This window comes from Xiphophorus hellerii, chromosome 9, assembly GCF_003331165.1.
Source record: "Xiphophorus hellerii strain 12219 chromosome 9, Xiphophorus_hellerii-4.1, whole genome shotgun sequence".
NCBI classification, from domain to species: Eukaryota; Metazoa; Chordata; class Actinopteri; order Cyprinodontiformes; family Poeciliidae; genus Xiphophorus; species Xiphophorus hellerii.
The window spans coordinates 14,061,622-14,086,662 of NC_045680.1; the positions used below are offsets into that span (position 1 = coordinate 14,061,622).

A 25,041-nucleotide genomic window follows, 5' to 3' on the forward strand; every position below is an offset into this window, starting at 1 on the left:
TAGTTCAAAAGACCGAATGAAGACAGAGCCGCTAAAAAAATATTCAACCTTTGTATTATAATTGTTAAATAGTTGATCACAGAATAATTTCATCTTAATTCTAACTGAACACCAATTGATAAGAAGATCACAAAAAAATGAGGAAAGTTTGCCTTCAGGAAACAGAAAACTTTCGTGTCACTTAAACTTTTTCCACATTTTCTGATGCTTTGTGTGACAGACGGACCAATTTGTGTAGAAGAAGGAAAATTAAAAATTTTTAGTAAAAAAATTCCGAAATGTGTGACATAAGGCACTGAGAAACATGAAGAGACCCCTGAACTGAACCTCACTGAAAACCAAATATTGATTTCTGAACTCTTCCTGAGTTAAAACATTAGTATTGTTGTTTCTAAATAAATATGAACATCTGAAAGCACTGCATCTTTTTCTGATATTTTGACCATTTCTCCTTTTCTGCAAATAAATAGTACATTTTTGCTTGGAATTTCAGAGTCAGCAGTTCATAGAATAAAAGAACAATGTTCATTTTGCTCAAACATATACCTATAAAACGTAAAATCAGCGAAACTGATCATTTTAAGTCGTCTCTTAATTTTTTCCAAAGATGTACATGTACATATCTATTGATCCCCTTTGACTCAGACGTTCCTCAATAAAATCCAAGGAAACCAATTGTCTTCTGAGGTCACCTACACAGCAAACAGAGTCACCCTGTGTGTAATTTAACCTGAATAAAAATGGAGCTGATCTATGAAGGCCTCAGATGTTTGTTAGAGAAAAGGGAGAAATCTGCTTAAAGCAGAGAATAAATCCAATCCAACAAGCAACCAAGAGGTCCATATCACTCTGGAGGAGATGCAGCGATCTAAAGCTCAGGTGGAATAATCAGCTCTCAGGAAAATTATTAAACCTGAGCTCTATAAATCTGACATTTATAAAATAGTGGCAGCCAAATGTTGTTGCAGAGCACAACTTTAAATGGTGGATGATGGAGATGTACAGAAGCAGAGTCAACAGGAAGACGGATGGAGCTAAACGTGAGGCAGTGTTGGAAGAAAAACTGTTTTATGCTGCAAAAAACTTGAGAATGGTCAGGGGTCGCCCTCCAGTGGGGCGGCGACCTCTAACAAAGAGCTAGGGATTTAATGGAGTTACAAGGCAACTAGTTGCACTGGATTTTATTTAGGGGCTGAATAAAAATACCCCTTTATTATATATTTTTAAACTTTGAAGCCACTGAGAAAAAGGTAAACTTTTTCCAAAACTCTGTAATTTCCTGTAGTGGAAGAAGTCCCGTCAGGCCTCCACTCACCCACAGCATGCAGGAAGTCGTTGTAATGTGCGAAGGTCATGAGTGGGTCTGGCAGCTCCCTTAACCACTGCTTTACCAGACCTGTCACCGTGTGGATGGGATAGTCCTCAAGAATGTCCACATAAGTATCTAAACACACAGGAACCCGAACAGCAAAACAAAAGTCAAGACTTGATATCTCTGTTGCACATCTGATAGAAGCCAGGTAAGTGAAAAGGGGTCTAACCCATCTCTAGCCGCTGGTGCAGCTCCCTCATGCGGTTGGCAGCGCCTGATTTGCGGTAGATGCCCTCGGTGTAGAGGCCGTGCATCTCCACATGCTCCAGCATCATCTCCAGCACCGTTGGCACCGGGTTCTTATCGCTCACCAGGTGACAAACTCGCACCCCGAAGTTACATCCTGTCGCCTCTTCATCATTCTGAGGATCCACAGCAGCAGTCAGTAACACAACGGCACAAATTTATTGCTTGATTTGAAAACATTAATACAGTTTCAAAGGGAAAGACAGAAGCACAAGACATGTATTTAAGCTTGTCCTATACATCAAATTGAACTAAACTACCCCTCATAATCATTGCAATATGTAAAAAACCCACAACATATAATTTTCTTATAGAAAGATAAAAAGAAGAAAAAGGAGTAATAATTTAAAGTTTTCTTGGAGCCCCATAATGCATTCCTAACTCCATGCTTGAATCATTCCATAACTTAATTCAAACAACAGAAAAAAAGCCTATTTTTTCTCTCTTTCTTTAGCTTGTTTTTTAATCTACTGCAAATTATATTTGGATTCATGGAATATGAACAATCTTTGCACCCCAGCAGGCAGTAAACCTAATTTTCCTAAACATTGACAATGAAACGGATCAAGCCATACCTTTTTGGCACAGAAGCTGGAGCAGTTGATGGCTATCTTACTAAGGCACTTCTTGTGGCACACCATTTTACAATCTGTCAGAAAAGTCAAAACGATGTCCTCAGATACGGATTAAAGAGGAAACATGGCCGTCTTTATTGGGGCTTATACTCACTGCTGCACATGTAGGCTTTCTCCATCCCCCAGATGTAGGAGCTGCACTGGTCACACGACTGAACGATGCTGACCTGATAGTTGATGAAACCATGGTCCAGCAGGGACTCCATCTAACAAAAAAAAAAGAATAATTTATACTGAACTAGAATAGAGTGGGTGGAAAAAGAAGGAGAATGCAAACCGCAGGCTTACAATTTTATCTTTTTTCCTCCTTTTCTTTCTGGCTTTGGTCGGCTGGAAGACAGAAGGCTGTGAGAACATCGTTTTGTTTTCATATTCAGACTGCTCTATCATCCTGAATCTGAGTTTCACCTTGACGGGCTCGGCTTCCTCCTTCTTCACCTCTCCTCTGATGAAACCGTCCAGGACCGACTGGAACAGGTTGACCACTAACTGAACATCTTCCTGCTGCTTGTCTGTGGCCAAGTGGATCACTTTATTCTTGAAGCCCGTCATCAGAGCTTTGTAGCCGATGGTAGGATTCTGTAAAAGTTTAGGGGAAGTTTAGGCAAGTGTTTTAACACTAATTAGCATGTTTCATAAAGCGTGTTTCAAGTCTGCTTACTGAGAGAGAATACATAGATTTGATCTGCTCTCTAAACTGCATGGTGGCGGTGACAAAGATGGACTCTATAGGCGACAGCGACTTGCCTCTGGAGCGGAAATCATTCACCTAATGCAGCAGCAAAAACAAGTTACGTCTTGTTTTATAAATCTGATTAAACAAATTGAACAAAGAGTCGACACTTCGCTGCTTTTCGCTCACCTGGTTGCCCAGAAACTCGTCGAGGTTCCGCAGCTCGTTGCTGTTGGCGATCACTCGGTCCAGTGAGGCGTCCCAATGCTCTGAAACTCGGGTGGCGCGGCTGATCTTAATCGTAGGGTTTCGGCCTATACCTTTACCCGTTCGGTCGCTGAGCGGCTGAGAAACGGGACGCACCGAGGGGCCAGAGGGAGGCGCTGTAGAGTGGAAATGTTTTACACCAAAGATAAATACATTAATGCATATTTTCCAAGCATCCAAATGGATTAAAATATAAAAGTTGATCCTATTTGTGTAGTGAGGGAAGGTGTGGTCTGAGAATATCAACACACTATATATAAGCTGTGTAATTACAAATCAGTTCATTTTCCTCTGGCAAAATGGGCCAAAAGAGGCCGAACGGATATTAAAACGCCAAAAATTGTGAAATTGTAAAAAGTCAAAAATTGGTCTAGTTTCTAGTGCAAATTCTTTTGTACAATTGAAATAAAACAAAGCAAACTTACAAATAGTACAGGTAATTTCACTGACAGATTTATTTCACTTACAACAAGGGGAAAAATGTCTTATTATAAGTGAAAATAATCTGCCAGTGGAAAAAGTACTTTTTATCATTAATTATTATCAAGAATTATTGACTTGAAACAAGCTACTTCATCTTGTTCAAGACCAATATTTGTATATTGGTTTTGTCCTATTTCAAGTCTAACGTGATGCTTGCACTAGAAAGTAGAAAATGTACATGAGAGAAAAGCAGTCCAACTCTCTGAGCAGAGTCAGACATTATCTGTTCTTCTCAAAACAAAAAAGTGAAATAGGAACATCTTCAATTTAGCTGCACACATTGATTCTCAAATGAAACTAAAACATCAGTGTTACTTTCCTAAATATTCACATCAGAGGTTTATTAACATTTTGAATTTATTGCAAGAACAGTAATCTTCAAAATTACAACTTATTTAATAATTGCACGCAAAATGTTACCACAAACTAAAAGATGAATGAACAAATACTGGAAAAATACTGAAATCTATTTCCAGACTATAATCAGATTTTGTATGAACTCTGCTGAAAAAACGTGAAACGTGTGTGCAAAAAATCAGAAAGAAAACCTAAAGATCTGAGTGATTCTACCTTCCCCAAGCATCGACTTGTCGTTGAGACTCTGAGCAAATGTCAGCTCTCCGTTGTCTGGAGTATGTGCCTCTTTGGATCTCTTCTTCAAAATCTTGCTGAAGAAACCGCCAGACCTGTGGGGCAGGAAAAAAAATCAAAAGAAACCGTCACCTCCGAAATAAGAAAAACATGTTTCACAATCAAGATTATCTGGATAGAAACAGTGGAGATGATCAGAGTGAACTCAGTATTGTACAACTCAAAAACAAGATAAATGTATGTTTATTTTGTTCTTATGTCACAGTGAAACTCAGAAATGTTTCCACCTACTTGTCTGGTGTGGTCGTGTTAGAGGGAAGTGAGTCTGGTTGTCCAGAACCGTCCTGGTGTCTCTTCCTAAAGGAGCTGGACCTGGAGCTGTCCCCTTGACCGTCTTGTGGATGATTTACCTGCAGAGTCACAAAGACAGTGAAGAATTTAAAAATAAATCATGTAAATAAGGAAACACCAGCTGAGTTCATCATTCTTCCAAATTCTAGTTGTTGCATTTTCCATCAGTTCTACACATTTCAGTAAAAAAAAAAAAAAAACAAGGTTGGTTTTACAGTATTCAACAAAGCAGATTAAAGTTAGCTTCTGTTCTGATTTTGTGGTGTGACATAGAGCTCAAGATATGAAAAACAGGGCAACACAGAGCCAGTTGTGCAAACAACCATGCACACACACTCACACCTAAGGAGAATTTAGAGAGACCAATTAACCTGACAGTCATATTTTTGGACTGTGGGAGGAAGCAGGAGTACCCGGAGAGAACCCACGCATGCACAGGGAGAACATGCAAACTCTGGAGTGTTATGAAAATATAACACTCCAGAAAAATATCCGTTATGATTTATCCTGAGTTTTCCTGCTGGTACCTCTCTGACAGCCTGGGTCCAGGGGTCTCTGACGGAAACCGCCCAGGCTCCATCCGAGCTTGGAGACAAACTGTCAACGGACGAGTGGGACACGTCCCTCCTGCAGGCAGGCGATAAAGACAAAGCAGCTCAAGTTTATCAGTTTAAGACAGAAATATCAAACTCATTTTTATTTCAGGTCACATCATGAATCATTAATGTCCTCAAAGGGCTACATGTGGCAGAAATTATTGATAAAATTAGCTGTTAAGATATTGTAGCCTTTTCTGCATTCGATGAGCACCTTTAGCAATTTTATATTTGGCATTTAAGTAATTTACACAAATACTAATAAAATAATATTTAATGGAGCAGTATTATGTGTTTTAGACACATTGTATCATTTTATATCACTATCCCTATAAAAACGCTGAATATATCAAAATGACGTAAAAAAAATTTGACTTTGTAATTTAAATTGGGCCTCTGTCTCTTTAAGAAACTACTGTTTCCAACACTTTGCATGCAGACGGTCATAACAACATCGCTCCTTTATATAACTTTTTAACGTTTTTACCAGCGTTGCACTGAGAAGTAACTCATAATGAGCTCAGCAGATGAGCAGTTCCACCAGGTGTTTGCTAATTGCTGCTGCTTGGTCTTTCAGACGTTTTTGCACAGCTGAATGGTTGCCATGGAGATTAAAGGATTTCTCAAACATGTATGACAGAAACAAAGCAACACTCCTGGTATGTTTTTGATGAGGGAATAAAATTATAACATGATGTAAAGCTCAAAAATATATATTTTACATAATACTGCCCGTTTTAAAAAAACTATTATCTTGAAGCTCCATTTAAGAGGCCCTCTGGCGACTGAAGGGCCACAGAAATAACAATGGCGGTCCGATTTTGGCCCGTGGGCTTTGAGTTTGATACATATGGTTTAAAACAGTAACAGAGGAGTGATCAGTGTAGTGTCAGACGTACAGCGGTGGTTTCTTTGTAGTCTCCTCTTTGCTGTGAAGTGGAGGCGACCCGGTGCTCTCAGAGCTCTCCCCGTTGCTCCTCCTTCCTTTCCATTTCTCCGGTTTCTCCTTTATGGCTCCAGAGCGCCGCTGCAGGTTCACCACCCCGACGCCTTCCCCTAAACCGTTTTTGTCCTGTGTGGAGTCGGCTGGATGCAGTGGTAACGTGGATGGACGGACGGGGCCGGCGGAGGGGGGAGAAGTTTTCCCCTCCTTCTTCTTCCAGGCCACGAAGGTGTACTGGTCCAGCTCCTTGCTGTCCGAACGCTCCTTCAGCTTGGACGTCTCCTGGTTCTGGCTCTTCATCGGGGATGTCTGGTCTCGGTTGGTGGCTGAAGATGAGGATGAGGAGGAGGCGGCCCGTTCGGACTCTCTCTGGCTGTGCTCCAGGCCTCTTCGCCTCCTCTGCTCCCGCTTCTCCAGGCTCCTGGATGAAGGGACCTTGTTGATGAGGCCGGGCTGCGGCCGCTTCAGTTCAGCATGCAGAGATGTTGTGGCGGTAGTGCTGGACTTCTTATCCTCCTGATGGGGGGAAATGTCTGTAGGTGCGTTTGGAGCCAGACCAGGTTTTTGATCTTCATCTAGCTGGGGTCCAGCCTCAGCTTCCGTACCACAGGGCTCCAAGTCCTCATCCTCATCCTCCATCTCTTCATCCTTCCTCTGCTCCTCCTCTGGGACGTTTTCATCCAGCTTCTCCTCCGTAACCAGCTCAATGTCTGGATCCTCTCTCGTCTGAGGCTCTCTCGCCTCTTTTTGCACCTTTTCCTCCAGTTTTTTCTGGGTTTCCTGGGCTTTTCTTGCCGCTTCCTTCTCTGCTCGTCTCTTCATTTCTTCTATTCTCAGTCTCTCTTCCTCTTCTGCTTTTCTCCTGGCCTCTTCCTCCTTTTCTCTCATTCTCCTCTCCTCTTCTCTTTTCCTGGCCTCCTCCTCCTCTTCTTCTTTCTTTCTTTTCTCTTCACGAATAGACCTACATCTGAAATGAACAGAAATATTTGGTCAGATATTAATAGCAGCATCTCCACACATTTTTTCACATAAGCATTTGACATTTCCAGAAGAAGGATTCCAGAGTTATTTGTACTTTTCGCACATTAAAAAATATAAAAGCTAATATTCTCTTTATACATGGAAACTATATTTACCAGAAAGGAAGAAAAAAGGAGATGAAGATGGAAAGACAGAAAGGGCAGAAAGAAAGAACGAGTGAAAGAAACACAAAAGAAAGAGAAGAGCAAAATAAAGAAAAGCTTCTCAATCTTACCCACATCAGTTATAAGCCTAAATTAAAATCCAAAATTGTTAATATTTATAGGATTCCTGTTGTTATGATGCGACTTGCTCAGTTTTTACCTCCTGCGCGCCGAGTGTCCTCTGACCAGAGCTTGTATTTTTGTTGCTCCGTGTTTTTGTCGGTGGTACTCGGATCTCTGTCTGTGTCCTCGCCACACAGCTTGGATCACAGTAGCTGCCCGTCGCCTTTGCTCCTTTCTGCAGTACCTGCGCCATGAAACCTAACAGACAGAACCTCAGGCTGGTTATTCAACAGGAAAGAAGCAACAAGTGCATTAAAGCGAGAGCTGAAAAACCTGAACAGAGCATCCGGTTTACCTGGATCAAGATGGCTGCTCTTCTCATTTCTACGAACTCGTTCCTCTGCAGGTGAGCTCTGAACCAGCGCTGGAGGAAGATGATCTTCCGCATCACTTCTCTGTGCCGCATGTCCTGCAGCTGCTGTCGCTCCAGCTCCTTCAAGAAGACCTGCAGCAAGAACACGTGAAAGTTAGAGGGAAGAGTTTAATAAGAAAAACACCTTCAAGACAAAATTTTAGGAACAAGACATAAAATGGACATGTTATTATTTCTTAAGTCTTAATGAGATGCTTTCATCAAAACCTAATAGATTTCATTGCAGAAGTGCTATTATATCACCTGCCTTCCTTAAAGATGAAATTAATTTGCACAAAAGCAGACGGTGACTGGATGTAATATAATTTGGAGTAATGTAACCATATATGCCCTCATTTCCTGCAATACTTAGTTTAGGTTGATGAATTTTGAAGTTATTATTTCTGAAAAGTCTACCCACGAGATTTGAAGCATTTGAGGGAATCTTCTGATTATAATACAGTGTAAGAACACTGCATAATACGAAATCATTAATACTGCATATGACTAAAAGTATTCAACTTTTAATCATGTTTTATACAATTCAATGTTTGTTGCTAATGTTCCCTAAAGGTGAGCCGGTCCGTCTAGCAGCAGTAGAACGGCTTTAATCATGAAATACGAACGAAATGCTTCTTGTGATGTGAGGTCATAAACAGCTCCTATATGCTTTCATGAAAGACTGAGTTCAGTCAATCAAATACATATTTTTCTTAAGCTATTGCTTTTAGATGAGCATGTTGGCACCTTGGTCTTGCCGATCTGGTATGTTGTTGGGCTGAAGCCCATTTTCTTCTCCAGCAGATCTGCAATGTCTTGTTTGGAGGCGGAGGAGTTCTTCAGCAGCAGAACCCTAAACTGCTCTAAAAACTCCTAAATAAACCAAACAAAGAACAAATATGGGTATAAGATTAATTATGTAGCTGAAGATTAATTCATAACACTCAATATTGCAGTATATATTGTTTTATTGTGCAGAATTAGGTACCCTGAACATTTCTACAAGCATTATAAATTATAATCTTTATGTTTTAATCTATTCATGGCTTTAAACTGAACTGCATCCCTGACGAAGAGGAGCAGATCTACCTTACCTGGAAGGTGTACTTGGCCGGGTATCCGGACCTCCTGATGCGGACGGTTTCTAGCATCCCTGTGTAATGCAGCTGCTGCAGCACTAACGCCTGGTCCAGATGCATCTCCTTCTGCTCATGCGAACAAATGGTTACATCATAAGTGCGGTTGGTGAAAGCTCCACACTTCGGGAACAACTCATCACCTGTTGAGACTCACCTTCTCCGCATTGGAGCGGATGCAGCGAATGAAGAAAGGCTCGGCTTTGTTCAGAGTTTCTAAGAGTTTCGTTAGAGAGTTCTGAGGAAAACAACAAAAAAAAAAACAAAACAAGAGGTTTGATGTAGTTTCAGGGAAACACAGGTATTTACCCTGCTGCTAACACTTTGATTACCTGGAACTGAGCACTGATGCTGGGCGGCTTCTTCTTCTTGTGCAGGTGGAGCAGAGACTTTGTGGTACGATCGTGTAGCGTCAGACTCACGATGAACTTCAGAGACTGCGAATCCAGCAAACTCTGCACAGTACCAAACCAGATTGATTAGCATCCCGATTGTAGATGTATTGGATCAAACTTATAAAACAGCTTTTAAATGAGAAGTATTTACCTTTGGGATGGCCTGCTTCTGCCTGACATTCTTGTTTTTCCTACAAACAGAGAAAAAGATGCAGAGTGAGTTCAGAGATGAAGCACAAAGGTTTGAAGATGGAACGGTCAAGCAGGAGGTTAGTACGGCCGGGCGACCTCTTCATGCAGTCAGTGAGTGATGGAATCAAGGCTTGCACCTAGATGGGATGAATGACAAAGATGCCCAACACTGATAAAGAACAAATGTTGAAGAGGAAGACGAAGCTTGCTGCAAAAGATGGAATATGATTCTAATCAGGCCACAGAATGACGGACATGCTCCCCTGGTTGCAGCATGATAGAAATTTGCAGTGTTTTTCACACCCTACAAAGTTAAAGCTGTGTATCTGTGGCAGATGTTCAACTAGCAACAGAACAACAGCCCTAATAATACAGCCAGAGCTACAAACAGATGGCTTCTATCGAGTTTTGGCACGTCACATTTGTGACCCACAATTGTCAGATTTTAAAAAAAAAATCAAAATCATAAATCATGTTTTCTTCTCTTTCCACTTTGTTATGAACTATTTTGTGTTGTGAATTGCAATTAATCGGGGTATAAATATGTGCCAGGCACTGCACCATTGTGTTCCTCTCTGTGGGGATGCATCACACTGCAGCGATTTCTACCATGCTGAAAAGCTTTTGTGGAGCTTCATGCGGCAGTGAAATTATTCCCTGCATCTTCAGGCCTCAACAAAAGCAGCTTCTCAAACTCTCAGACTCAAATAAAGCTAATCACAAGATGCACGATGAAGAAGCAGCAGTGTGTTTCATGAAACCTCAATGTTCTGCTGTAAACAAATGTCAGAGCATGTTCAGTCTGAGCGGATCAGGACTGGAGCGATCTGGAGCAGAGCCGATGTCGGCTCTGTCTGCAGACTCACTGGAGGACGTGGCGCGGGAAGCGGAGGCGACCCCAGGATTGCAACAGCTTGCGAGGGTCCTCCCCGTCCAGCTGCAAGTTCTTTATGGAGCTGATGATCTCTGAATGCATTTCTCTGATATACGCACCAGACACACACACACACACACACACAAGAAAAAAGGCAGAGATGGAGGAGAAGGGAGAGCGGGAATAGTACGAAAAGACAGAAAGAGACAAAATAAAAGGAAAGGACAGTTGGAAAAAACACCACTGTTAGGTCACCTCCAAAAGAAACATACCGAAAACGGTTACCCAAGACAAAAAACACACAGTGCAGAATGGCTGGGGGTCAGATAACATGAGAAACACACAGGTTTCACACGCTGCTCATCTGTGAAGCAAAATACGTTCTCCTGTCGATCATGAAACCACAAGACCACCCAACCATGCTGCCACATCCTTTATGAGAACAGAGAAAGACCCCCACACAAGCAGAATCAGAAACGGGTGTATTTAGAGGATTTTTCACAAACACACACACACACACACGCACAGACATTTTTTGGCACCCTTGCTAAAGATGTGTAAAAAGTCTTAAGAGTAGGTGATCTGGTCACAGTTGCATTATCTCAAGGTGAAATAAGTATAAAAATCCAACTTCTAATTTGAGCACATTTATTTAATAAATACAAAATAAATCCAGTATCCAAATAGTAATTGTGTTCAAATAAAACTCTCACTGACGGTGCCACTGACAGTCCTTTTAAAAATAAATGTAACTGAGGCATTGTTTATACTTTTTACTTTAAGATTGTAGTAGGGCTGAAACAATTAATCAGATTAATTGAGGTGAATCAATTGATTAAATAATTATCAGCTAATTTAGTAATCAAAGAATTGGTAACTGGAGTGTACAAACTCACAGAAAAGGGCCAATTTCTGAAAGAAAAAGATACTCAGAGAAGTAATTAAGACAAAAATGTACAAACGATCGATACATCTAGCATTGAAGATAAAAAAAACCCCTTTGTATGTAAATATTTTCTACCCAAACCTCCTCTAGTGGCAGTTTTAGCTTCACCTGGTTCAAATTTTGTAAACAAAAAATGGATAAAACATATTTTGCTATCCAATTATTAATTGTTTAATCAACAGATCAGCCCTGCACTGTGTTAATGTTAAGCTGAAAGGCCTGATATATTCCCATGTTTCTAATATTGTGTAAAAAAGGCATAAAGGAAAAATCCGCAGATGTGCCAAATTTTTTATCCAATTAATCGTCACAATAATCGATAGATTAATTGATAGCTAAAACAATGGTCAGTTGCAGCCCTAATTTGTAGTAACTTCCAGGATTTGTTTTGTTTCCCTGCGGAATAAATACAACATGATGCAAAGACTAATTTCTTTTTCACTAAGCTACAAGATGAAACTTCACAGAAATGTCTGCAGATGTAAACCTGAAAACCTGTGTGGTGGTGGAAAGTAGGTTCTATACACTGAGGAATTTAGATGGATTGTATAAAGAGGAACAAACCCTCTCTCTCTCTAATATTTTACAGGGCTGTAAAATAGAGAGAGAGGGGGAAATATTAGAGAAGACTCAGTCCTATTGGTTAAAAGACGGTTGAGCAAAGTACTCACTGCTAGGGTCACAACTGTGCCACCAGGGATTTTATTAGTAGAGCAATTTTCTTAACGTGGTATTTCCCCCTCACCCTCTAGTAAATAAACGTACTGAAATTAAATGTTGGATTATACTAGTGCAGTAAAATATTAATTTATTTTAAGGCTTGTCACACATCTGCGTATCCCTGTCACTGTGGTGGTTAACATGCAGAACTGAGCTGAGGATCGGAGTTGCTTGCCGGCTGGCTGTTTCCATGCTGTGGCTGTTACTAGCTTGTTACGGGTAAAGTAGTGGTTGCATGTGTGGTCCCTTAACTGTGGCTGGTGGGGTTAATATGGAGACTTTTCCTGTGTCCCAAAGAGAGTCCATGCAGTGCTTGCCTTATTCTGACCATGAACACAGAGGTCAGGCAGGGAAAGAAACAGTCCTTCATGTTTAATTCTCCCATAATGAAATAAATCTGCAGCACATGAGCCCAACAATACAAAACTAGCGTTCGTGGTTTGATTAGCTTCTGAGAAAGCTCTCATGGTTGTGTTTGCATATTTGGCCTGGCCTCTCTGCGTGTGTTTGAAGAACTGTGAGCTTTTAAGGCATCACAGCTAATCTGAGTGGCTACTCAACGAAAGCCTGCACAAACACTGTTCTGTGCTCTGCAGCTCCAATAATAAACGTCCAAATGATAGATTTGAGGAGGGGCTTTGGAAAGTACATAAAAAGGAAGAGAATTACACTAAGGGAAGACTGGAAATGCAAGTGAAAGGGGAACTTTTTTATTCTGCTTAAAGTGTTATACAGCTGATCTGAACTTCCTTATACTGCCGAATCTCATATGTCAAAAATACAGATGCTGAAATATAAGAAAAAACCCCCGCTTTTTCTCTAAAAACAACATTACATCAAATTAGACCTGACATGATTTAATGAGAGCAAACTCAGAAAGCAGAACAAACCGAAAAAGCAACAACTAATTCCTTCTTCCTGCTTGGCCTCTTGTCCTCATTCTTCTCTGCTTTCCACCAAATTCACTTACTTCTTATTCTCATAGCTAGCAAAGATGTCTTCAAAGGCCTCTAGAGGGCGCTCCTCTGAGTGATCAAAGTAGAAATCGAGCATAGAAGCTCGTCTGTGGAGGGAAGAGGAAGAGGAGAGAACCCACACACTGGGGTCACCAAGAGGTGGGGAGGATATGGGTGACTGAGATGAGGGGGAGGAAGATTTAAAGACGTTTTACAAATATCCATCCTCATCTCACTCAGCACAACAAGATTAAAGTGGTGGCCCATAAAACAACAGGTGTAACATTTCCAAATGGCACGAAAAGAGGATATTTTGCTGATTTTACGTGAAACAAAAGGTATCAACCACAAAGGGTGCAAAACCAGCTCTCGCAGCAGACAGATCCACTCCAGAAAAAAGTGAGAACAAAGCTTTTCAACAATCGATGCAAATGACTTACTTGTACATTCGTTCTATCGGAGTGTTGCAGCGCTGCAGCTCTCCTAAAGGAGTTCTGGATGCTGGACGGATAACACCTAAAAATCAGATAAGAAGCCAGTAAATAATCAAAACGTGCGTCACTAGAAGCAGATTTTCTGCTTTTCGCTTTGACCAGTCTATTAAGTTTGTTGCGCTCCTTTTAAATACGTCACTGGACAACTTATAAAAGATTGAAAATAAGCAGAGGGATTCAGAATTGCAGAGAAACTCTCAGAAGTTTGTGACCGCCTTTATTTTTCATGCTGACCTTAAAGCTAATTACAGAGTAGGACATCTGCTGTCTGCTGAAGCTGCAGTTCAAATGCATCTGCATGACGTTACCTTTCTATCTTTCTGCATCAGGAGAAAATTGACGTTTTTAAAGGGACAGTTTTAAAGGGGAGATTTTAAAATGAGATTCTGTGAAATTATTATACACAACCTGCAATATAAAGATGTAATATTGCAGTGAATTTGTAGAGAGGTGGAAGAGCTTAGGTGAATGTTTTAGCTTATTTTAACAAGTTGAAAATGTTCCTAATCTCATGTTTTAATCTCTGGAAAACAGAAATATTGGATTGCACTTAGTAAAAATGTTCCTTGTTTTACTCATTACACTAGAATTTAAACCAAAACCTTGCTTTATACATGAGGTAAAAGTTCAGAGAAAGACTTCTTTTAGCGGACTTTCAGTCTTTGTTTTCTTAACCGGTCCTTGGTGAATTACTGGCACATTCTGTGTTATTGTCAGTCAATAGGGTCCAATTGTTTTCCGATTCTGTTCCAGTTAATTTATTTATTTTTTATTCTTCTGATGGTTTGTCAGTGGTGAGCTAACTAGGTCACCACTTGGGAATGCACAGCATTCCCAAATCATGACACTTCCCTCTCCATGCTTCTCAGCTTGAATGAGGTTCGTTTTCTGGAATGCTGTATTTGCTTTAAGTCAAACTTGTCCTCTGTTCTGTTGTCCAAATAATTACATATTAGACTAATCTGTCCAAATTAGTCCTGGTCTTTGTCTGTGTTCCTTTTGGAAAACCTCAGTAAAGCTTTGACATTTTTTTTGGAACAAAAAAGTTTCCCTTTTGCCCTCTTACTACAAAAGTTAACAAAAGTTTTTCTTTTCAAAGGTTTTTTTTGGCTCTAGTGGCCTGTATTTGACAGTGATCTGACAGAAAAGTAGGCTGTGAGAGCGGAAAGACATGCAGCAAAAGTCAACAGGCCGGGTCTCGAACCCGTTCAATTGGGTTCTACCCCTGTGCCACTGCCACGCCCCTTTGCAAGCTCCATTAAGCATTTTGCGTTCCGCTTCCAGGGAGAGTGTGGTTCAGACTTGGGCATTTTGGCAGCAGTTGGATGAATGGGTGATTTTACATTCTGTGACACATCTGTGTGTAATTTTAGTCACTTAGTGGGAATAACCGGAGGAGTGTCATAATTTATTTCTCGTCAGAAATTGTACTTTTAAAATTTAATTTTGCACATTACCTGAATATTTCAATCTTGTTACAATTGATAGTAAACATTCATATGTCCCAATGAGACACACAGATCGAGTTTGGGATCCTAATTTACCTTTGAATCATATTTTCTACATTTTGTCATCAAAGATGGTACGTTCCGGTATTTTTCAAGTCTCATATGTTGGCTGGAAATTATCCTGTCAAGCTTTCAATAACTGATCCACAGAACCGTGAACCCTGTCCCTTCAAATAGCTGATTATTAGCAGGTTTACCTGCTGTTTTTGAGGCCCAGGAGCGACCCGCCTCATTGAAAGCGGCGAGGCCCCTGATTGTGGCTCTCAGGATGCCCCATCGGAACATGGCCACCGGGTCCATGCCGATGAGCTGCCGCACGAAGGCTCTGTCGCTGCTGCGCAACAGCGCCACGATGTCTGGACGCATGTGGTCCGTATTCTTCTCCCGGAAATCCTGATGAGGTAACAGGTAATGAGACCATTGGAGGCAGAAACACTTGTACCTGAATTTGAATGAAGTAGCTGCCATCATACCTTGATGTGATATTTGACTTTCCCTGCAAAGTGCTGAATGACAAAGGCAGGTTCCATGACTGGGGTGGGTATGAAGTACTTGTTTCCTTGGTGCTGCTGCTTGAATTTGGCCAGCAGGGTCTTATCTGTTGCATGTGGAAAGCTGGGGGTGCAGAGGAAAGACGAGGGTTGAGAAAAATTTAAATCAGAAGAAATGAAGTTTTTATTTTTATTCCTCTGACATGCATGAGTGCAACTGTCCTTACTTGCTCTCCTCATCCAGAAGGTACAACAGGCCTGTGGGTTTCTTGCTGATGAGGTGGATGCAGCCCACATTGTCTGTGTAGTCAATGTTGTGCCAGGTGATTCCCTCTGATTGGTACTCCTCCTGAACGCGGTAGGAAAAAACATTTTTGGTCAACAAGCTCATCTCAAATGATTCGATTCCCCAAACCATCAAATAAAAACACAAACACATTTTAGCACATTTAGGCTTGTTTAAATTGTTTTTGCTGAAATAAATTTTATTAACTGCTGGAATAAAAACCTCTACATCTCTAATACCTACTCCACTGTGATTGATGCAATAAATTAGCTAAATTATCCTTAATTAGAAGATTTGATGGGTCAGTTTATCAACTATGAAGTTAGGATTTGAATGAAAAATGTAAAAAAAGCAACTACTCACCTGCTCCAGATTAAAAATGTGATTGTTAAAGTAATACTGCAGCTGCTCGTTTGCATAGTTGATGCAAAACTGCTCAAAGCTGTTGGTTTCAAAGTCCTCAAAGCCAAAAATGTCCAGAACACCAATGGACAAGCACTGGAAGACAACGTTGACGCATAATTCATTCACATGTAGCTTGATGTTAAACTGGTTTTGGTTAATCGTGGGTTATGTGTGCTGCTTTCTTACGGGAACAGATTCCTCCATGTCTTTCTTGTTGAGCAGTGCGTGGTTAATGCGCAGCACAATCCAGTCAAACAAGGCGCCATACAGAGACTTGGCCATGGAGTCTCTGGCTGTGATCGCCTGAAGGTAGAAACAAAGGACTTCACGTGATGCAACTTTATCAGACTTCAGGGTTTTGAGGTGAAAAGAAGAAGTGTGCATCAGGTGTCTGAGCAGCAAAGAGGAAGATAAAGAGAGTTTGAAGAAATGTTTTTGTGGTCGGAGTTTACCTCAGAGTGGCTGTAGGGGAGGATCAGCTTGTCGTTGACAGTCACCGTTTTCCTCTTCGTCAGCGCTTCGACCAGCAGTTCCTCTTTGACCTGAAATTAACAAACAAGAAGATTAAAGATGCAACCCGAAACACTGGTCATGAAAATTAAGAAATCTACATTTAAGCCTTTTTTTTATGTGTGTTTTTCCAAAACACACATAACAATACTTTCTCACATCTAGATGGGAAGTCGAGAAGTAGAAAGAGTTGCAATGTGGCAAATCAAAGATAAAATATTGTGTAAATATAAACTAACGTAAAAGCTCCTTCTTTCTATATTTTGGATAACAGAACAAGAAGCTAAGTGTGGTACAACAAATTTTTTTACGTTCCACTTTGCTCCAGACATCATAAGTATTTAAGGTAGTGTTACTATAAGCTAACATCTTATCACAACATGTGAAAATGTAACCAAGGATATATCTTGTGTATAACTTGTCAAAACATTGAAATATAAAACAATTAACCAAGAATCTAATCCAATAAACCCAAAGAGTTCAATGTAAATTGTGCTTATTAGTCTTGGCTTATTTTTTGTGACATTTTTTCGCTCATTAAAAAACAATCATGCATTTTTACTGAATTTATGCTGTCACTCCAAATTCTACTTCTATTTACTTTGTTTTCAACCAACTTATCAGGGATCTTTCTGTCACTTATTTGAGGATAAGCACACAGTCTTACGGTGTGACTCCACCGCAAACCGCCAGTGACAAAATGATGCATTAAAATCATCATATCACCTTCAGCAGGTCAGAGAGGGTAGCCAGGACTTCAGGTGGGCCTACATCCAACCCTTCATCCCGACCCGATGACTTCCTTCTGTACGTCACATTGCCAAGATACAGGATAGCAGACAGCACAGAGAAGATCCTGCAACACAATAATAAATGATGACATAGACTGAAAACGACTAGATAGTCACATGACAGATGTTGCGACTGTGCTTCACTCTACACATCTGATTGAGGTCAGAGAAATTGAAGGGGTTATTAAACTGCTTCGTTAGGCCATCCATTCAGAGCTGATGACAAGTTTTTTATTTCTTTGGTCATGTGACTCAATAAATTAAAGAAATACTTTAAATCAGAGAATAAGATGCAATTTGCTCCGCAACACATTTATAGCACGTCTTTAAAGACATTTAAACAGAGTGCGCTCATACAATAAAAATTGAATTTCCAGACGATGTTTAAGCATTTTTCCACATAAAAGACTCAAATTCTCAAAGCTTTTAGTCCTTCTAGGAAATTTAAAAACATAAATACAATAGTTAACTATGGATTTGTTAATGATTTTTATTCAATGGTTAGGATTTAAATGCGGATGTGTTGATGTACGGATGAATGAGACAAATGGATGAATACAAGGATCCATCCGTCTGATGATCAAACAAATGGATTGATAGATGGATGGATAAAAAACTGGATGGATGGATGAATAGAAGATGGACAGAAATACTGAAGAATGGATGGACAGATGGAAATGAAAACATTTTTCCAAGTTTTATTTCCTTTTCCACTCTTATCCAGAGCTAAAAATTGCTCAAATCCATTCCCCTAGTTTTCCAGACTTTAGGAACCACAAATTGATCACTGCTTAACTCACTGTTTCTTTGTGGCTGGAAGGAAGCCAACCATCTGCATCGCCTGCTGCAGCCTCTCAAACTCATGACGCAAATCTTCCTCATCTTCGATCTTAAAATTCTCCTGCAAAGAGGGAATGCGGTTGGTTGGGAGGAACAAATAAAAGTGAGATCACAAAACCTAAAATGGCCAACCTGGAGGAGAAAGGGATCAGGGAACAGAGGGCTGTGAAAAGAAAGACGCAACAAAGGCGGTCCCATTAACATGCAAAGCACATGTGTGGAGCGAGCTCAGAGTGTACACAACAGCTTATTCAGATGCTTGGCAGCTTTCACGAGCGGCAGATCCTTTCAAAGTCCATTTCAGAGACTAAAATACAAATTTTTTCCAGCTTGTGGCTAATTAAAACATTGAAGGTGGAGTTTATTGAACAGAAGTGGGAAGGAACACAAGGGAGACTAAATGAAGTTTAGAGTACTTTGTACCTGCTTGAGGTAGAAGTACTCTTCAGGCGGCAGCAGTTTAAACTCTGTTCTCTCTTCCTCTGAAGCACCAAGCAGCAGGTAGTAAAACACGTGGTAGTTCCTGGGAAAAACAAAACATGACAGTTGTTTTACAGGCACTATATTTAGAAAGTCGTAACAGCCACACAAATCTGGCTGCCAAACATTATGGCAAACTAATAAATTATTAAGATTTTCAATTATGTTGCTATTATCTGATCGGTCAGAAGTTTGTGGTTATACACAGAGATTAAAAACGCGTCGTAAAACGAACAACATATGGAAGGCGATATCAGCGTCTCGGAGATGTTCGTATCAGTTTTCCACTTGTGCAATCAGCCGAAAGGTAAACAGGTGACATGAGCTTTGTTGTACAAGCCTGCTGGATTAATGAGTTTCCATGCTTATCGTGAACAAACAACAACAATATAGAGCCGACTCCCTCTCCCCGACTAGACAGGCAGGATATTCAGTCAACAGCAACTGCAGGAGAGGAGATTAGCTGAACTGTGAGCAGACTGTGAGTAGGCGGAGGGTTACGTAGAGCGACCTGTCAGAGAAGGGTGAGTAAATTTTCCAAAACTAGCTGGAAGAAATCTAGACAGGAAACATATGAATGAGTAATGCTCTGCCCACTCAAAGGAGGTGCTGTTGTTTCCTAAGAGGTATTCCCAAAATACAGCTGAGAAACTTGGGTTTAGAGTGTAAATTGAAAACTTTGTAGTTAGGAACAGACTTAAAAGAAATAATAAATGCTTGTGTGGTCTTGCTTTCAGTACAGATGTAATTCAGTCAAACTCTGTCAATTTTCTTTCTTCATTTCAGGGTACATTTTTTTGTTTTTTCAAAATACTTGAAAGAAATTTCCAGATTTATTTTTCTGTAGTTTTTACAACATTCTATTCATTTGATCAACATAATTACTTCACACTGTCCATAGTCACAAATTACACTGCATTTTTATTTATATACATTTATTATTATGTGAGAATTTTATGAAGTCTATTGTGTGACTTCATTTGGGTCCATTTTAAATACTCTTGTGCCTTGAAATTGCATCTGAGGGACAAATAAAGTTATTTGAATTTAATAGCAATTGTGTCTTATTATCTTATTATGTGTAGGCTTAATAAACAATACTAGAATTGGTTTCCAAAATGATTTATAGGCATTTCATGCCTATTTTTCCATCTGGACAAAAACAATTCAGGCATTTTTCAAAGTCAATCAATTTTGGACTTGTTATTAAGAACTGGAGTAGCCTAAACTAAATGCATGTCTTTGCCATTGTGGAACAAAAAATATTTTTTTACCACACAGCTTAAAAACAAAAAGGTCCAGTTTAAAATTGTCTAGACTAAAAACTAAAATGATGAAGTAGCCCTTTTGAGTTTTCACTGCGCATAAAGTCAGATAAGTCCAAAATGAAAATACCAAAGTAAAGTTGCGACGTGGCAAATCAGACACAAAGCATCTCATTTAAGCATAACAATAGGTAACCCTAACCCATAGATATTGTTTTCAAGACAGCATAGGAGTGGTCTTGAAAAGTCTGAGGAGTCTGAAGCCAATAACAATCTGACTGTTTCCCAATAACAACCAATGAATGAAGAATGAAGCTGCTTATTAGTCACACAAATAGCAACGGAGTCTGGTATGAGTAACAGCGGATCAGATGGTATGTAGAGCAACATGCCATCCTGTCAACACCCAATGTTTTTTGTCTTTGTACAGAGACATAAAACATAACATTTAAGCAGATACAAATTTGACAAAACCACATAATTAGTTTTAGAAATATGAAATAATTTTATTATCTGTTCATGCTGCCTTCATAGAGTGAAATTTACTAGTCTACTGTATGCAGCTTAGCAAGAACACTTACATTCATTATTTTATTGAAGTAGCTTTATCCTCCATTGAAAATATTTGAAAAATACAACTTTTAATTTTACCACATTTATCCAGAGGGTAGAAAAAAACCCAATTAGGAAGTATTTGTTTTTGTTAATATAACAGCCATGGCTAAACTTTCAGTTTCTGTAAAATAAATGCAACTGAGATGTTTTTTTTATGGTAAATTTTTTTAGATTATTTCAGTTCCTACAAACTTCAGGAATCCATGACTTTTTGTTTGAGATTGCAGAGACCCGTTTAACGGTGGATATTAATCTTCGTCTACACAGTGCAGAGGACGTGAATGGAGCTTAAAAAATAACATATTCAATCCCTATTGCAATTGAAACTGCATCAAAGAGTGACCTCTTGGGGTCACCAATCTTCCATAACAACCATTAGACATTATCCATCGCCAGCTACTGGTATGGGAGGCATCCCAGGCATTGGCGGCTCTACAGAGGGGCAGACAGGGGCCAACGCTCCCGGCCCTTCTACTGAAGAAACACTAGATCAGTTTCTTATGATGAGGCGCTGGCACAGAAACAGCAACTAATTGGTCCCTTGGATCAATAAAAATGTGTATCTTCACAGTTTTACCTTCATAATGAATTAAAAATTAAGATGTTGCATTTTAATTTTAATCATGTTGGGACAGGATCACAGCTTTCATCTGTTAAATCATTACTTACTTTGTCCCCCTCTCCTGGTAAATTTGGCCTGAAACCTCCACTGATACATTGACAAGATGTCAAATAAAAGATGAGTCAAGACTGAGATATTACAGCAACTTATGTTTCAGGTGGGTTTGGCGTAAAAGAGAAGATGAATATGTACAAAGTCAGCTCATAGTCACTGTTAAGCCTGGTGTCATTCTGTGGGTTTGTTTCAGCATCATAAACTCTTTTACATATAAATCTAGTTTCATATACTAATAGACTGAAAACTGGTTGTTATTCAGTGTTTTGATCCAAAACCATAAATAAATAAAACCAGTGGATGAACTAAAGCAGTGGTTACTTCCAGCCTTTACAATTCCTGACTCACAGAATAATTAGTAAATCAACGTATAAATTTATAATGACAGTACTACTAGCACTGCCTGTCTTTAAATCACTTGTATCTAATTTAAGAAGTCTTTCCTCTCCAAACAAATGCCATCCTGTTCATAATTTTGAGTAATTGATTCATAGCGGTAATTAGAACACTTTATTCTTTTTATATTCAATGTTTTCTTTTTTCTAACGTGACAAATGTATGCCTTCTGTTTTATTCTTCTGTTTCCACATTACAATTTACTAGTATTTTCTTCTCTCTAGCTTTGTTCCAGTAGTTCAATAAGAAATAGTTTCAATGTGTTTAAAAGTGCTACACTGGTCTCTGTTGTGTTAAAAGTACGATATGAATAAAGTTAAACGGATTGATATATTGCATAAATTTGCTTTATCTTTATCATTTTGTTTGATTTCTCAAGATGATGTAAAAACTCCACACTTCCCGTTAGTGAGGTCCTGACCCCAGCTTTGGGAAATTGTGCAAAAGGGGGGATGACCAAAGATCTCTCTCAATCTGCAAAGGAAAAAGTCCCGTCCTACTGGCAGGAGGAGGTTTTACCTAAGCACAGAGGTACTAAAGCTTATGGAGAGCATTCAGGACTTTGGTTTGAGATTGTGCTACTGCAATAAAAGAAGGATTTATTTTGAGGGTTTTTACATATCTTTGCCAGGTGTGCCAATAAGTGTGCTGAAATCACATTCAGCGAGGATAAGAGTGTGTGGGAGTGCAAGTGTTTCTGCAGATGAATATCTGACGACTCCACGTGAACTTCATTTTTAACCATCAGGGTCTGCCGATGGTTAAACGTCTCATCTTTATCCAGACGGCCTGATGAAGCGCTCTAAGAGTGGAGGGTCAATCCATACCTCTCGTTCTTTTCTCTGGAGACCAGGCGAGACTTTTCCAGGAGGTACTTCTCAACCACAGCCCTGAAAGATAAAGAAAGAGGGAATACATGAAAACATGAGGAAAGGTAACAAAACAATTTGGATATTTTAGCTCGGTGTGTGAGTCAAAGTCAGCTTGTAAGAATAAGTGAGGCGAGGAGCACGAGTGGACACGAGGACAGATGGTTGGAACAATCAGTGAGCAAAGAAAGACACAGTCTTACACACACGTCAAAATTCATTACAAACTATAAACTAGCATCCAGCAAAACATTAAAATGCCATACAGATGCTGTCAGGAGGCCAGTAGATTTAAAAGCAGTGATATTTACCAAACAGACCAACCCGAGGCCATAAAGTCTTCTAAATCAGATTTTATATGTCTAACTTGTTTTCTCTATATCCAAGAAAAAACAACACTGACGCCAGTCCTCATGACACACCAAGAATAGAGCTCTGCTGTGAGAAACTTGGTGGTGTCCATCCACCAAAAATGCAGCCTTAAATGCAGACAACACAAAAAAGATTTCACATTGAACAATTTTAACTGCTAGTTTGCAATTGCTGCTATGTTGGGATGTGCTGTGTTGGAAGTTTCATGGCTTCAAACCCACAAACAGAATAATAATGTCATTCTCAAGCTGTTAAAAAGTTCTAAGATCAAGATCTAGATGAAGGATAAAATGTTAAACATTTTTTGAGAAAGAATTCCTTGACAGGAATTCAGATTAGGCTGCACTCACAAATACCTCTGAAGCCGATTAGAGCAAAACCTGACAAGTTGAACTTGAACCTGCTACAACTAAAAAAAAAACAAATAAACAAATGTAAAACAACAATTGAATTCCTCCTAGGTACTTCTGACGTTTTCAGAGTGTTCAGGTGCATTAAAAATGCTGATGAAAACTATAAGATTGTAAACATCAAATAAATTACGAGGAACTAAAAACACACTGGCTACACGCAAAACGAAGAAAAACCTGAACCTGTCGATCGCTTTATGTTCATCTTCATGCCACTGGAAATGCTTTGTCTCTTAGTGCGACAATGCCATCCTATGTTGCACAATAGGAGGATGACTATGATCTTGTTTTTAAATTGAAAGCAGTGGAAACATTTTAAACCACCAACACCTGGAGTTGATTTTGTGGATTTTGGTCTCTGACTGGTTTCTTTCTGCTTAAACTTTTCCACATTTTTTTCACGTTACAACACAAACTTTGGATTTTAATATAAAGTAGTTGGTAGATTGTGAAGTAGTAGGGAAGGTTTTCAAAATGTTTCAGAAATAAATATTGTTGTGTGCTATTATACTCAGGTCCCATAGCATGATGCTTCTACCACCGTAATTCAAGGTGGAAATTACATGTTTGGTAGTTTTTAATTTTTTACCACTTGGAATGTACGTAGGCCTGGAAGACTCTCCCACCTGAGGTGTAGATCTCTGCAGCTCCTCCAGAGTCAGAATGAGAATCTTGGCTCATTTTAACCTCGTCCTTTTATAAACCGTCCACACTACTTTATCTCTGACTTGTGTAGGCATTTACCATCCTGTTTGTTCATTAACTTTCTCTAACAAACCTCTGTATTTTTCACAGAAGAAGTGGATTCTTGCTACTAATTAAGCGACTTTTTCAACTGGCTGCAACAGATGTTGGGGGTGTTGGGGTGAGAGAGGACAGAAAACATCTGTATCAATGGTTACAACTCTGTTTTTCTCTATCAGCACTATATGCTCTCCTCTTTGCAGCTGCTTCAATGACAGAAATAACCACAGAAACTTGCTCAAGGCACAGCTAACAGATACACCATTTGGTTTCCCTGTTTAATGTGACCTAAATCAAACACAGACACTGATCTTTATCACATAAAATCCCCCCCAAACACAGTGAGGTTTGGTTTTGCATAATGTGACAAAGTTCAAGGAAAATAAAGGTTTTTGCTAAATCAAAGCTGGTACAAAACGTCCCCAAGACGAGCTCAAACTGACACATAGTCGCCACAAAAACATCCCATGGCAAGAAGCTCCTTCTTAAAATCGTAACAGTTGAGTACAAAATGAATGCACCTTGAAATCCTCTGATTTCTTATAAGTAAGTAGAGGAAACTAGAGCAGCAGCCTCCCATTATAAAGCTTCTCTATTAACTATTGGAGTGGCTGCCTCAGTGGAGCTGGGTGCACAGACAGGCAGGCTGTGCATCCAGCTAGTTTAGTGAGCAGAGTTTAGTGAGCAGAGCTGCTATGACGGCCCTGTGGCTCTTTCTAATATAGCTTTCTGTCTCTTTATTGCGAAAAGTCACAGAGCCTCACAAGCTTAGACAGCACCTGTTAACCATCATCTCAAAAGATTCAGTCTGAAGCTAAGAAAAGACTCAGCCTATTAAAATAGATTCTGCAGAC

The 25,041-nt window shown here is 39.7% G+C and overlaps 1 protein-coding gene across 10 annotated transcripts in view; it reads right to left on the reverse strand.

Annotated features, from left to right (window-relative positions):
• Nucleotides 1-25,041, reverse strand: part of myo9b (myosin IXB) — a 68,943-nt gene that overhangs the window by 6,840 nt on the left and 37,062 nt on the right. For 5 of the 10 annotated variants that reach the window (XR_004340372.1, XM_032571235.1, XM_032571233.1 and 2 more), the window contains exons 6-37: nucleotides 22,620-22,682; nucleotides 18,784-18,883; nucleotides 18,321-18,421; nucleotides 17,456-17,585; nucleotides 16,672-16,761; nucleotides 16,406-16,522; nucleotides 16,178-16,312; nucleotides 15,756-15,877; nucleotides 15,511-15,652; nucleotides 15,235-15,430; nucleotides 13,476-13,551; nucleotides 13,050-13,178; nucleotides 10,406-10,519; nucleotides 9,499-9,538; nucleotides 9,285-9,407; nucleotides 9,110-9,190; nucleotides 8,911-9,021; nucleotides 8,564-8,689; nucleotides 7,760-7,909; nucleotides 7,502-7,662; nucleotides 6,114-7,124; nucleotides 5,146-5,245; nucleotides 4,559-4,677; nucleotides 4,247-4,362; nucleotides 3,116-3,309; nucleotides 2,915-3,022; nucleotides 2,662-2,832; nucleotides 2,542-2,583; nucleotides 2,348-2,459; nucleotides 2,194-2,267; nucleotides 1,542-1,734; nucleotides 1,316-1,444 (exon numbers count right to left, since the gene is read on the reverse strand). Coding sequence is in view for 9 of the 10 variants with exons in the window: in XM_032571235.1 (XP_032427126.1) it covers nucleotides 1,316-1,444; nucleotides 1,542-1,734; nucleotides 2,194-2,267; nucleotides 2,348-2,459; nucleotides 2,542-2,583; nucleotides 2,662-2,832; nucleotides 2,915-3,022; nucleotides 3,116-3,309; nucleotides 4,247-4,362; nucleotides 4,559-4,677; nucleotides 5,146-5,245; nucleotides 6,114-7,124; nucleotides 7,502-7,662; nucleotides 7,760-7,909; nucleotides 8,564-8,689; nucleotides 8,911-9,021; nucleotides 9,110-9,190; nucleotides 9,285-9,407; nucleotides 9,499-9,538; nucleotides 10,406-10,519; nucleotides 13,050-13,178; nucleotides 13,476-13,551; nucleotides 15,235-15,430; nucleotides 15,511-15,652; nucleotides 15,756-15,877; nucleotides 16,178-16,312; nucleotides 16,406-16,522; nucleotides 16,672-16,761; nucleotides 17,456-17,585; nucleotides 18,321-18,421; nucleotides 18,784-18,883; nucleotides 22,620-22,682 (4,676 nt within the window). In the remaining variant the exon portion in view is untranslated. The remainder of the gene's footprint in view (nucleotides 1-1,315; nucleotides 1,445-1,541; nucleotides 1,735-2,193; nucleotides 2,268-2,347; nucleotides 2,460-2,541; nucleotides 2,584-2,661; nucleotides 2,833-2,914; nucleotides 3,023-3,115; nucleotides 3,310-4,246; nucleotides 4,363-4,558; nucleotides 4,678-5,145; nucleotides 5,246-6,113; nucleotides 7,125-7,501; nucleotides 7,663-7,759; nucleotides 7,910-8,563; nucleotides 8,690-8,910; nucleotides 9,022-9,109; nucleotides 9,191-9,284; nucleotides 9,408-9,498; nucleotides 9,539-10,405; nucleotides 10,520-13,049; nucleotides 13,179-13,475; nucleotides 13,552-15,234; nucleotides 15,431-15,510; nucleotides 15,653-15,755; nucleotides 15,878-16,177; nucleotides 16,313-16,405; nucleotides 16,523-16,671; nucleotides 16,762-17,455; nucleotides 17,586-18,320; nucleotides 18,422-18,783; nucleotides 18,884-22,619; nucleotides 22,683-25,041) is intronic. The other 5 variants (XM_032571234.1, XM_032571237.1, XM_032571238.1 and 2 more) reach the window with 5 other exon arrangements.